Below are 14931 nucleotides of genomic sequence, written 5' to 3' on the forward strand. Positions count from 1 at the left end.
ATCTCTGTGAGTAGTTGGTTGTTTTGCAGACAGTCATTCTTTGGCTCTGTAATGACCTTTTCTTAAAACAGCCAGGATTGTTCCTTCTGGATGTAAAGTGCTATCAGCACCATACAGTGAGGATCAGTGGGTCAGCCATGGTGACCCACAGCTGGGTATTCATAAATAAAGTCAGCATTTAAACTGAAAACAAAGAACAGAATGAAAATACTTGCAGAGCTGAAAGTATTATCTCTAAAGGAAATACTTAAATTAAAATTTGGTAGCAGTGCAATATCCTTCTTAAAAGTAAGAAAAAAAACAACAACAATAACAACAAACAAACACCACAAAACCATAATATTGCTGTAGAATGGAAAGAATCCAATAAAAATGCCCTTCAAAGACTTCTATACCCCTATTCCTTTTAGAAATTAAAAATCGCCTTCCTTTTCCTTAACAGTCTTAACAGTGAGCACGGCAAGTAGACCTCAAATCCAAAATGAGAAATGCTTATGGGTATTTTGTGAGTTTGCTGCGGAAAATAACTATTCATCATTTTTTGGGGGGTAAGTGAGAACCTTTTAGTCATAAAGGATGTAATTGCCTAGTCTGCACTGCATGATTATTGAGATTACATCTGGGTTTGAAAATGTATTTCAGCAAGGAGGGGAGAGGAGAGGAGAGGAGAGGAGAGGAGAGGAGAGGAGAGGAGAGGAGAGGAGAGGAGAGGAGAGGAGAGGAGAGGAGAGGAGAGGAGAGGAGAGGAGAGGAGAGGAGAGGAGAGGAGAGGAGAGGAGAGGAGAGGAGAGGAGAGGAGAGGAGAGGAGAGGAGAGGAGAGGAGAGGGACGTTTCTTTAAAATAGAAACACAGTTTTTTTCCACTAGCTCAAAAAGACTCATGCTTGCACAGACTATACATGATTACATCTTAATGGTTTTGAATCATTTAGGAGAGAGTGATGTGATAAAAGACTGCCTAGGTGTATATGAAATAATGGAAAGAAAGACTGAGAGCTCATGCAACCTCTTTGGCCTTTTAGCTCTCCTGCTCTCCTTTATGGATCAAAGTGGAAAGAAAAAAAAATATATATGCATGTATATATATATATATTTCTTTTCTCCATTTCAAAGCATAAATATCCTGCTGCAAATGATGTTAAGAACTTCAGGGGCCCACAATGGAAACTGATTCAATCAGAGGGCAAATGCTTTGTGTCATGATTGGACCAGTCATAAAGTTGGTATGTAGGTTGTCATAAAACAAACCTTATCAGTATCCAGTTAACAGTATCCACATCTGCGTACTGATAACTTTGTGGCTGATAGAATAACAACAATTCAGATATGTTGCATATAAATCGTACCTGAGCAGTACTTCTGAGTAATTTGTTCCATGACTATCAAAGGTTCATTTTTTCCCTAAACCTTTTTGTTTCAGTGCTTAATGCTGTAACCAACATTGAGAGTAGAAAGGGAAAAGATCAGTAATATAAGATCACAAAAATAAACTTTTTTTTTTTTTTTTTTTTTTTTAATCTATAAGGTTCTAATAGTCCTGTTGAATGTAATAGAAAATGAGAATAGGGTATGTAACAGAATAGAAATATTATTTTCAATTAACATTAATAGGGTTGTAAACCCTATCTGTGCTGAATTCTGAAGGAATTTTCTAAGAGGGAATAAAGCACAAAAACAATGATATAGCTCTTAACAGGAAATTTCAGACCCTTCATGTACAGTACTTTATGTCTTTATGTTCTGAAACATTTTTTTAGGTTATAGAAGGGCCTTACGTTTCAGTTCAAACCTGTGGTTTTTCTTTTCAATATACATGTAGAAGACAAAAACACTGTCATCAAAATATGCTGCAGCAAACACAGGAGTCATGACCAAGGAATTAAAAGCTACTCAGGCTTTCTGACTGTGGAGTTAGTGTCAAACAGGGAACAGCTCAAACCACTTAATGAACAGCAACTCTGATCCTAGTAATTACTGATAGAGCAATATAAAAACATTCAAACACTCTTATAAAAGACATTGATTGTATTACTTTTTGTTTTGAATTAAATGTGTTGCACTGTTAGTATCACCTAAATTCAGTCATTAAACAATTAGTGGATTGAGTGGGTTCAAATCTGAATTGCATTTTAAAAGCTTTAGCTGTGGTTGTAATTACGTTAGCCCCAAAATGTCTTATACTGATACATATCTTTTTAATCTTTCTTTTAGGTAAATAAGTTACATAAGATCACTCACAGTAGTCTAATACATCCACAAGCCATATTGTACTGCTTTAGTTATTTTGTGTGAACCAGAAGAGCTTTTGTACTTGTGTAAGTACATTTTTTGTGTATTCATAGAAACTTTCCTCTGTTTGGGCCATTCATTTTGGGCCATTGTGTGTTTTTTATTTATTTATTTTTTTCTTCTTCATTTTCTCCTGCATTCTGAAGGGCAAGAGATCATAAAGAAGAGACAGAATGGTGGCTGAAAACAGGCTTTGAAGCTGTATTGAAAGAAGTAACTTCCTTCCTTTTATCTCTTTCTCAGCGTTCCTCAGAGCCATAGCACAGCATATGTATACTTCTGGAGGCAGGCAAAGCTAATACAGGATGCAACCCACTGTATTAAACCTTCTCTTTCCATAACTCAGAGGGATTTGCTCATCAATGGCAGGCGATATCACGTACGTAGATGTAGCAATGCTACCCAGGGAAAGACCATGCACACCTTCTCGGACATCAGTTCCAGGTAAAACCTCTTATCAGCTTTTGGGCAAACACTGTTTTCTCTCCCTCTGTTTAACTCTCCCCCTCTTTTTTCTTTTCTTTTCTTTTCTTTTCTTTTCTTTTCTTTTCTTTTCTTTTCTTTTCTTTTCTTTTCTTTTCTTTTCTTTTCTTTTCTTTTCTTTTCTTTTCTTTTCTTTTCTTTTCTTCTCTTTTCTTCTCTTTTCTTCTCTTTTCTTCTCTTTTCTTCTCTTTTCTTCTCTTTTCTTCTCTTTTCTTCTCTTTTCTTCTCTTTTCTTCTCTTTTCTTTTCTCTTTTCTTTTCTTTTCTTTTCTTTTCTTTTCTTTTCTTTTCTTTTCTTTTCTTTTCTTTTCTTTTCTTTTCTTTTCTTTTCTTTTCTTTTCTTTTCTTTTCTTTTCTCTTTTCTTTTCTTTTCTTTTCCTTCTTCTGTCTTCTCCTCTCTTCTTCTCTCTTCTCTTCTTTTCTGTCATTTGATACTAAAAGAATGCTATAACATGCTGTGTGCAGAAGTCATGAGATGGGCAAGAAGTTGCAGATTGTGGAAGAGAACCTCATGAGATACAAATCAGAAAAGTTGCTCTTAGGTCAGTATTGCTATGGAGTTCTGTCTCAGTTCTGGGCTATTGTTTTAAGTAACGGAACAAGAAGAAAAAAAAAGTTGCAGCTTTTTAAACAAAGGTCATTATTTTTAATGTGTACACTATGTTTGAAAGCTGTTAGGATATGCTCCACCAAATTAACCTAGCCCAAAAAATCAGACCAATGCATTTTGTGATGTTTTCATGGAAAGAGGATACTAAACTTAATCAGAAAACTAGTGCCAATCGAAAGTACAGTCAGTGTTACTGAAGGAAATACTGAATGACTCCTAAAACCCTACTGCTCTTCCTCTTTGATTTTCCCAGAATCACAATAAAGGTCTGCCACCACCTGACCAAACAGAAAATGCATAATGGTCATAAGATGATATTTTCATGCTTTCAATGATCATTAGAAATTAATATATTTAGCAGCATCGTATAATGAGCATTTTTAGAACATGTTCTGCTTACAGTGAAGATAAATAATGCTGATGATGCTCTGAATGCACTTAAAAAATTATAAACTATTTTTTATATTTTTGCAAAAGCTTTATCTGAAAGATAAAAATGAGTTCACTTGAATTAGATACCTAATTGAATAACCTACCTTACACTTTCTATTCGTACATTCACAGAGGCTGTTTGAACTGGTGTAACTTGTACAGTGCAAAGCACAGAGGGTTCGCTCAGAATTTTACCCAGTTTCCAGGATGATATAATTTATTTGCAAAGGGAAACTGGTGTCAAATCCTGATTTGAAGACATCCAAACGTGTTCCTTGATCATACTCTCTAAAGGAAATCTTGATTTTGAATCAGCCAGGCTTTAATTTCCAATGGAAGTTCTCATTACTTTTTAGATAGTTCTTGTTAAACCTTTAATAGATTTTAGCACTCAGTATTTTCTCACATTAAATTACTAGCCACAGTAGTTAATTCATCTCTGATTCTCCTTTTGCTTTTACATCTTTCATTGTAACTAGCTTTCTAAATAACTCCAGTCATTTTTGTGGATCTTTTGTACATCCACCAGTGATTGCATCTCCTTTACAAAATATGGGCATCAGAAATATATATACTCAGTATTACTACAAGTCTCAGGTGTGCTGTCTTAATTATACAGATAAAATATCTTAAATAGTGTTTCCTTCACTACTTATAGATCCCTGTATCATCTTCCTTCACCATAACATCTAGTTGTATTCAAACACATTTTATTCAACTGGACTTGCATTTACAAGTCTGATGTGTGTCTTAATTAAATGTGTTGTTAATATTTCTGTCATTTTTAAAGTCTGAAATCTATCGGCAATATTTTTTCTACTTACTTTTGCACAAATGGAAGAAGCACTAAAGAGTATTAGGCAATATTAGACCTATCACCATAGAATCATGGAACAGAATCATAGTTCCAATCCTGAGTTGGAAGGGACCCACAAGGATCATAGAGTTCAGCTCCCTAGTATAAGTTTAGAATATGCTAGAAATAGCCCCTAATGACAATTAGTTCTGTCTTCTTCATTGACATATGCTAACATAGATGTTATTGCAATTAAAGTGGACAAAACCTTGAGATGTATTATCATGCATTAGAAAATTCAAATTAATGATTTCAGCAGCTTATTCCTTCCTTTAAGTTTTAACATTTTTACTGAAACTCGTATATATTCATCCAGCTGGCAAGTATTCCTTTACCCCAAGAGGCCAAGCAAAAGCAAAAGAGTTGCTTCTACCATGGGAAGAATGGGAGAAAACATAAATCCATCCCCAGCATTTTCTGTAATTTTTGAAAATTCAGGGAAAAAAAAAGAAAAAACAAACATGAAATGTGACAGAGATGTTGAAACATGATTAAACTAACTGTAAATACTGCAGTTATTAGTGTTAAGGTAACCCACGTGCATAGCGGCCCCTTACTGATGTGCTCAACAATTCTTTAGAGCTAATGAGGAAGAGTTTGTGATCCATAAAACCCAACATAACGAGCTAGGAACTGCCAAAAGCAGAGAGGACCAATGACCCAAGATGCTACTCATTTAGCCATTTCTGTGTGTTAGATCCTTCCCTACAGGCGAGGAGAATCTCTCTCCAGTGTGGGCTGGGCTCAAGGCTGTTTTGGACAGAACAGCTTCTGCATACCAGACATGCTACTAGCATGTCTCACTCATTGTCACACCCTACACGAAGAAGTTTAAATGCCTTCTCCAGTTTGAAGACAGCATTTGAAACCAGTTTTCATGGAGAGGGTCTCAGCTCCAAGGTGAATGCACTAACTACCAGCTGATGGGACTGTCTGTGTCAAGTGTCACAAGCTCTCACTTTGGCTCTATGCTGACTGTGATAACAATGAAATGTCCAGTGGATGATGCCTATTACCCACAAACGCCCCTTTGCCAGACTTATGCCAGTCTTGCTCTTGGCCAGGGATATCTGGCTATCTTGCAGAAAAAGATGCAGCTTTAAGATAGGCATGGTTAAAATTTTACCAGGGAGGAAGGAAAGCTGGCTTGAGTCACCACTGCAAATTCAGCATATGAATACTCCAAGTTGTGGATTCCCAAACATTAGGTAAGACCTCAAATTACTGGGCTACTGGAAAGTCAAACATGCCCACCTCCTCCTGGCCGCATTATGTATGAGCTTTATTAGATGTAATTTACTGGAGTAGATACTAAAAAAGCATGGGTGAGGGGCATAGCTAGTTTGTCCTGCTAAAGTATAGCTGCTGTCAAGATTTGGTGCAAACTAAAGATAAACATGCTGGGGGCTGAATGTCTGCCAAGGCTCTGCAGAAGTTGAGTAGGTATTTTAAATATGTAAAATTTGGATTTGGGTGTGAAAGTATATTTCCAGATCCAGGGCCCAGTTCTTTTTCATCTTTTCTTTATCTGTGAGAGCTGGATTTGTTTTGGTCATATTATGCAGAGTTTCTTGTTCTCCCATTTACTATTCTTATCTCAAAGGTTATTTATTGCGTATATTTTATTAGGATACAGAAAATGATTTTAAAAAAGAAGTCACTGGTGGCACAGTCACAAAGAATCAATTAGTTTGCAGACAAATGATAAGAAAAACTCAGTTATTGAAAACTATTGGGATAAACATGATGGAGTGGACAAAGTGTTTAAACACTGTTTACCACAATGTAGGAATAAAACATGTCTGTGGATATAAATTTGTGAGGCTGCATCCAGAAGAGTGGTAGAAATGAGTTTGTTGTGATCCTATTCCAACTTGAAAGTCAGCGCTAGGTCATTACACAATCTGTTGGACTTCGGCAATTGGTCAGGTGCTCTGAATCAGGACAAGCTCTGAGCTAGAGCTCTGAATGTTCTAGCAGGTCATGTTGAGTTGGTGATACTATCTGTGCACATGCTTTGGTGGACTAGCAGGTGCTACCACGTTGCATGTGCTTCATAACGCATCTAAAAGTAGAAAAATGTTACATAAATACATCAATTTTCTAACAAAAGACAGTTCGCACTTCCTAATGTATTCAAGAAATGTTTGAGAGCAACCTGATTATTGCCCATAACTGATTACATACAAGGCATTTCATCTAGAAAAATAAAATAAATAAAATAAAATAAAATAAAATAAAATAAAATAAAATAAAATAAAATAAAATAAAATAAAATAAAATAAAAATTGGGAGTTCAATTCCATCATCTAACTATCCTACAAATAGTTGTAGGCTGCATTTATTTTGCCCCCTAGCTACTTGTGCCCCTGGCCATCTTATCATCCACCCTCTGCTGGACTCTTTCCAGCTTCCCCAGACTCCCTAAACTGGGTGGCCCCCATCTGGACACAACATTCCAGCCATGGCCCCAACAGCAACAAGTGGAGCAGCACAGAAACTTTCCCTCCCCTGCAAGTCAGGGCTCTCCAAACTGAACCACGCTGGTGGCTTGAACCACTGTGATAATGACACACTGCTGGCTGAGATTCAGCCTGGTTTCTTGTAGACCACAAGAGCACAATTGCTGTAAAGCCTGACTTTCTGGTGTGAATGAACTGCCAGGAGCACTCCCAATCTGCACATTCACAAAGTAGAAGCTTCCAGTAAATAGAAATATCTTTCTGCACTTGATGATTTGCATATAGAAAAGAAGTGAAATTTCAGTTTTAGTAAGTGACAGAGGTCTCCACCTAGAATGAGGGCTCCTTGTTGCTGAACTAGTAAGGGGTGTGTAAGCATCCGGCAAAATTCAGGTTATGTGGTATTTTCAAACCACTTGCTGACTTCTGAGGACTTGACATTCAAATGGTCATGTGCCAATACAGACTATAATAGAAATAGTCCCTTTTTTGAAGCATTCAGATTACATGGATAAGATTTTTTAAAATTATTTATACTGTTTGAAATATGTTCTTTACGTTTTAAAGGAAAGTACCTTTATTTGGAAGAGAAAATATTTGGCAATAGTAATAGACTTTCTGAATAGTAATAGACTTTTCTAAAGTATGTATTTTGGAAAAAGTGTTTCCATTTATAGGGGTAGTGCATGTAAATGCTTAGAAGTCCCCACTACTGTACTTTGAAAAATATTTACATTCTAAGAAGAAAAATGCTTACAAGCATTTCTTTCTGAAAACAGTTACTTATCTTTACAGTTAAATGTAATTTAGAAATTTTCTGTAGTTCACTGAGCCAATAAATTGTAATACATCAAACAGCAAAATGTATTAGGCAATGTTCTCTAAAACACAGGAGGTCTTACCTCTATGAATAAACCTCATTTTCCATTCAGTACTCTTCATTATTTTTCTTACATTAAAACTCTCCACATTTCAGCAACTCTTATCAATTGCTACCTCATTTCATCCCAGTGAAACTCTCTTCATTTTTTTATGCCAAGTTCTTCCCTGACCAGTGAGACTATGTACAACACAAAGTACTTCTTAAAAACCCAATGATCAGAAACCAAGGATGTAGCACAGAAGCTTATTCTTGATTCAGCTTCATTAAAACCCACTATTTATGGAGAGAAGATCAATGTACCAAAGGTCAAAATATCATCCATAAAATTAGCTAGTAGCCCTACAAAATACCTGGTGAAAGCAAAATTGAAAATATGCTCAGTAGTGAAATCATGTGCATCTAACTCATACCCTTCTATTTTAATTGCTTTTCTTGCTTTGCTTTGGTAATGTGCATTTGGAAAGGGATGCCTTAAATCAGCAGGTCCATTCCTCTGCTAATACAGGCTTCACATAATGCTCTAGCATAAAAATTCACAAGCCAAGAATGTTCCCCAGAACCACCTTGCTGCAGAAGTATTTCTGTGAATTGCAGTTTTACCTTTGCAGTCCACCTGTTTTGCAAAGCAATCACAGCTCTGCTACCCAGTAAATTCCTATGGTATCTCTTGAGATGGCTTGGCAGCACTGGGAAGCTTTCTGTGGCTGGTACCCAGGTCTTAATGAAACGTCAGCCCGGCTGCCTCCTGGTACAGCCATACAGCACCCAATTAGTTCAAGCAAAGATTATGGAGGAGGTTTTTAGTTACTTCCTGACAGCAGCAGGAAATGATAAGTCATCATCTTGCCTGTTGTTTCTTAAAAAAAAAAAAAAAGCTGAACCAGCAGCTCTGGAAATGCATGTCCCTTTTTACATGGACTATGTGTCTCCTGTATAATTCTTTCTTCTTTCTCCACTTAATGGCTCATTCAACCACAAATGTTAGCATTTCCCTACTCCTTACAGGAAACATGATCACGTATGCTGAACTGCGCATGAAGACGAAACCCAAAGGGTGCAGTAGATCAGAGATTTCCGTTTCTGGTATTGTACTATTTTGTTTGGTTGTCGGTTACTAATTATAGTTTAGTCTTTCCTATTACCCAACAGTAAAACCTATTATCAAGAATCTTTACATACAATCTCCTAGTAAGGAATTGATTTCTCATTTCACATGGTCACGTTTCTTTTCACTGGGTTTTCAGATTATCCTGTAAAAGTGATACTGAAAAAGATTTAAAAAATATTTTTAGTGCCTTTGTGCCCTGAACTAAAAATTTAGTAAAGGAAAATAAAATTCTTCATTCTTTGAAGAACCCTCCTATAAGTTCAGACTCAACTGTATCTCTGCAGGAGCAGCTGTAGGGGAGCTTGGGAAGTAGCCTAATACCCAGAGCACTATTTGCAGTCCCAGCTCTCTACTTGCAGTCTGTGCCCTGAGGGTTGTCACCCTCTCTACTGAAGGACATTTGCAAAACAAGGACAGAACCACAAAGCTCTGTGAGCTAAGAGGGAACATTGCAAATATATCTCAGGCGGCTGGAGAACAGGGCAATTTCTCATCTCACCCTGGAAAGATCAAAAAAAGAGTAGTTATGAAAGCATAACTCTGTGGGTTGTGGAAACGACACCTTGACCCCAAATTTCCTCGAGTCCTGCCTTTTCCTGGGTATTACACTCCCAGAAACTGATGAATGCCAAATGGCTGGAGAGATGCTTGACCAACTGTATTTCTCTGTGCTGTGAGGTCAGTGTGGGATCTTTGCCTTTTATGTGAGTTTGGGTAAGTTAGCTTTCAGCCACATGGCCAGCTCTTTAACACAGGAGAGCATGGCCAGAGAGCATACCACTGATCATTCCTGACATCTCCCTGGAATTGCTCTGCAGAGCTTTGCAGGGTGTGAGTGGGTAGATGGGAATAGGTAATGCTTGAAAAAAATTATCTCAAAAGAGAAAAAGAGAATTCTTAATGGAATAACTGGCTGAAAATCATTTGCTTTTTCTGACAACAGGATCTTTCAACTTCACTTTCACCTAAGCAAAATAGATGCAAATTGTTGATAAGTAAAATGTCCCTACATACTTCAAACGGCAGAGTTATTTTACATGATTTCTCTGTTGTTTCCACATTAGAAAAAGTCATACATGAAGGCAGTGCTATTTTCTGAAATGCAAATTGCTTAAGCCACTCTTCCCCTTGTCTTTCCAGGCTGCAAACAGCAGCGCTCAACCTGGTTCTATGTGGCACTGGCCCTGGGATTTCTTGTGCTCATTCTGCTGGTCACCATGGCTGTGCTAGCAAAGCAATGTGAGTAAATCCTACCATCAGTTTCATTTCTTCATTATAGGTATGGTTAAACCTCACAAAAACAATGATACAAAAAAAAAAAAAAACAAACAAACAAAACAAAACAAAACAAAACAAAAAACACTTTCCCTTAGCATCACATTAAAGGTGTCAGGTTATACACAGATACAGGAAAATAGATGTGGTGTTCCAAAGGGAACATTTCCTACTTGACATTTAATATACACAGCACAGATGAAGGAGAATTGCTGCAGTCTATGTCATCATCAATGATGCTGAAAGGCTGTAGAGGCAGACTTCAAATCACTAGGATAATCAGAGCATCTGACCTTCCTGAATTACAAGTTAAACGTTGCATCTGTGGTGCTACTTTGAGTCTATATCTATTAATTACTTTGTGGGTTTGAACAAATAATAATAAAAAAAAAAAAAAGAAAAAGAAAGAAAGAAAGAAAGAAAGAAAGAAAGAAAGAAAGAAAGAAAGAAAGAAAGAAAGAAAAAGAAAGAAAGAAAGAAAGAAAGAAAGAAAGAAAGAAAGAAAGAAAGAAAGAAAGAAAGAAAGAAAGAAAGAAAGAAAGAAAAAGAACAAAACAAAACAAACAAACAAACAAAAACAGACTTCAGGTTGTTTCATTTAATCAGACATCCTGGTACGAGTAATATCACAGCCCAGATCATGTTCTAGTTATTTAAGAACTGTTCCAGAGAACATATTAATTTCCTAAAAGAAAACAGCCTTGAAAATTTTCAGAAAAAAAAAACAAACACATACTTTCCCAACAAAAATTCCTACCAAAATATCATTTATTCTTTATACATCCAGCTATCAGATGTGGCATAAACCTTCCTGTACTCACCATATCATTCAGCAGCTACACCCTTTGCCAGACAGTTATACTCACCGAATGTACTCCCAATTGAGTGTTCATACCCCTTCGCATGCATATACACACACATCTCACAGTCACAGTATAACACTGGATACAAAGACTGTACTTCCTTGACCCTGTTGTTAATCATAATCTGTATCTCTATTTTTATTTCATTTTGTTTCTTCAAGTTTTGGAAGGCAGAGCAGAAAAATCAGATTTTTTTCCCCAGTATGGTCTAAATAACACTGACAATCACGTTTCTTCAGAGAAAACAGTCTCGGCAGTGCTCCTGAAATGGCTAATGGAGGAACTGTGTGAAGATGGAGAAGGTGAGGAAAGTTAGTCCTTTCACACTATGAAAGATGTGCTGTGTACACACTTCTGTTGTCTCTGTTCCCATTTCTATGACAGCCCACAATTTATGGGAAATCACTGGTACTACCCGGGGAGCACGGTGTTCCTCCATAGGAGAAGTGGTGACTGGATCTACACTAACATTTCAATGACATCAGCTTTGCACTATTTGGTACATACAATTTTCAGTACTTTCTTTGACCTTTCTTTCTGTCAAAGGCTGCTGTCAGAAATGTCATCTATTATAGCCTCCCTGCATCCTAGAGAACACTTTCCAGACAATAACTGTTTGAAAAGAGTCGGTAGGATTTAGTTTTCCTACCCTTTTGCAAGAATCATGAAGGGGAAGACCTTACTGGTCTTTTCACCATGGATCTATTATTTATTAGTTAACATTAATGCATTTCTGAGTGTTGATTGTAATGAGAAAAAAAAAATATATATATATATAGAGAGAGAGAGAGAGAGAGAGACTGTTACTTTGAAACATTAAAGGAAGCCAGGACAGAAAATGTGAGGGATGTTCCTAACAGATGCTGTGAGTGAAACAGAGAGTGTATCTGGGAATAACAGCATTCACTTCAATTTACTCTAATTCTTTATTCAGCTTGATAGACACAATTTGGACCTCAATAAAGTATCTGTGGTTTTCAGTCACCTCATATGTAAAATCTACACACTCTGCATCATGTCCTATAGCATGGTATCTCTTCACAAGGACTTCAAGAGGGGAATGAATGTCTTCACAGCCCTCTAGGTTCTCCCTGTGCATATCCACCTGGCATATCCATCAGGGAGGGGAGAGCGAGGAGTTGTGCAGTGGTAATGCACAAGTGCATAGCATCAAGGCAAGGGATTGTGAAGCTGAGAACAGGAGTGACAGAGGAGTCTTCAAACCTCACAACCTTCCGCTGCCAGTGAACCCACTCTTTGGAGTAAAGGTTGACTGCTTTTGGACCAGCCAGCCTGGCACACGAACATAAAATGCTACAGGGCAACTGGAACAAGTAATGGTGTGAGCTAATGTTTCCCTATCTCCATCTACAGAAACATGTGAGCTGTGTCCGCCAGGGTGGCAACTACACAGGGGAAGGTGTTACTACTTCTCTGAGGAGGCTGTAAGCTGGGATGACAGCCAAAGAAACTGTCTAGCTAAGAAATCCCAGCTTCTTGTCATTGAAGATGAAATTGAGATGGTAAGTCTTGCAGCAGCCCTAAAAAATGCACAACAAGCATCTACCTTAGCCAAATATTTCACCAGGTGAACCTCCAACTGCTGCCCCAAATATCAGGTGTACACACAGCCAAGCAAGAACCTTATCAGGTGCAGAGCATGTGACTCCCTATGGACAGGACTTCATTTCAGAGAGAGTCAAGAGAAGAAATAGAGAGAAGCACAAGAGGAGCAAGTGTGGAAACCACCACAGTTTTGACTGGGAGGAGGAAATGCTGGGGCTTCCCACTCATCTCCAATACTTGGCTCTGAGAAGAGAGGTTTGATTTGACTACTATTTGACTATGGAAATTCAAACAGTCAAACCTCCATCCCATTTTTCTTTGGAAATGTGAATATCAGGGTATGACTAAATGGCAGGTCATGGCTCTTCTAAGAAACTTTTTGTTCTTTGAGGAACAAGACTTTACCTTAGAAGTTTGTAGTCTGGCTCACTAGAGTGTGAAACATCACTGAGGCCATTTCCAGTTATTGAGGGTTTTTTTTTGACAGCTGGCAAGAAGCTAATTGGTCTGAGCATCAGCCTAAATCAAATCTCTGTGGGTGGTCATGTGTATAAGCCACTGTAATGGGCTGCTTTGCTGTATCTGTATCCTTGCCCTTTCCCTTCATGTGAGGGACTACATCGAAAGCTGTGTATGGGACAGGACAGGGACCTGAACACAGCAGAAAAGCTCTGTTGCTGGATAACATATTTCTGCTTGTTCCACAGGAATTTATAGATAATATAGAGAAAGATACCAAATATATATGGATTGGGTCAAAGGTGGAAGATGAGAAGAAACAACGGAATTTGCTTGGAGATCCCAGAGTAAAAGAAAACAGGTGATTACTGGTTGCGGGTTTGAAGGGGGAGGCATCTTTGGCAAAAGCAAAGGTGTGTTACTCTGCATGGAAATATAACTCTGAGCCCAAGCTCTTTTCCCAAAGTATAGACCTAGTCGTGCAGTCTCAGGCACCTATTTTGTGTCTCTTTCACCACCAGTTTAAACAGATCCTGCTGAGCACCTCTGGAAGCAGATTTGTCCTCTGGCTGCAAGACCAACCACAGTCACAGTTTTTGTGTTTACGACTACAAAGAGACATTGTTACACACTTCTCCCATTAAAAATCACCATCACTGAACTCTCAGTGCGTAGACTGCGCATACCACCTCCATTGAATGTGATGTCTGTTACATAGAGTTGATGCTGCGATTTGTGCAGCTGAAGGGTCCTTCTGCCTCTCACTATTACATTGCATTGCAGTTCATCATCATGGCTGCATGCAGAGATTTTCCTCACGTTTCTTACACTAATGTTCATGAGAATCAATCCTTCAGTGGCCAGAGGATTGATTGTGGGTGCCTATTCCACCTATGCATGACTGTAGAACTGTACTTTAACATGTCACTGAATGTGCTTTCCCCAATACCCTGACCCAGTATTTTTATCCAGTACTGAATTTAAAACTGACAAGTCATTATATCCTTCTTGTTCTCTCATCAGGTTAGCTACAAATAGAATTGGGACTGACGAGAACTGTGCTGTTTACAGAAAAAAAAATATGATCCAAATGGATAATTGCCAGACTTTAAAGAAGTGGATCTGTAAGAAGAATGCAACATTGTTGACTCTCTAAGCTAAATTGTCAAACAATAGGCAGAGCTTTTTGTCAGGAGACTCGTTTTTCTGACAAAACAACAATCAATCAATGTAAATATTATGAGACTTATGCAGAAATTTGAATTCTACCATTCTGTGCTCGCTAAGACCATGTCTGATAAAATCAGGGAACTCAGAAGTTGCCAAGTGTTAGCATGAAGGTCATGCAACTGGACTGTGAGTCAGCACGTGTGGCTCTGGGAGTGCTGAGCATTCCCATGGACAGACATCAGCAGCAGCTCTCAAAAAGACGCGATAAGAGATATGTGAGGATGAGCACTGTGTACATGATCTGTATGATATGCAAGAAAGATGCCACCTGTGAGGGCTGAAGACTGTGCTGGAGCCCACTGCTTTTGTATACGTCCCTGAAGCAGACTTTGCTGAGGCACATTTTATTTGGGTTTCAATATTTTGGTGTTTTCTGAAGGGCTGGAAGAAAATGATTTTACTAGACAGTGTCTCAT

At 38.0% G+C, this 14931-nt stretch overlaps 1 protein-coding gene across 1 annotated transcript; it reads left to right on the forward strand.

Moving 5' to 3' along the window:
- Window positions 1-2651: 2651 nt before the first annotated feature.
- On the forward strand, window positions 2652-14441 carry LOC311218070 (killer cell lectin-like receptor subfamily F member 1; the record flags this gene model as incomplete). The annotated part of the gene is made up of 6 exons (XM_084300542.1): window positions 2652-2733; window positions 9020-9102; window positions 11463-11562; window positions 12635-12783; window positions 13534-13646; window positions 14309-14441. The coding sequence occupies 6 exons, from the start codon at window positions 2652-2654 to the stop codon at window positions 14439-14441; spliced, it is 660 nt and encodes a 219-aa protein (XP_084156668.1).
- Window positions 14442-14931: the final 490 nt, after the last annotated feature.

Source organism: Netta rufina (genome assembly GCF_964035555.1).
Source record: "Netta rufina genome assembly, chromosome: 1".
Taxonomy (NCBI): domain Eukaryota; kingdom Metazoa; phylum Chordata; class Aves; order Anseriformes; family Anatidae; genus Netta; species Netta rufina.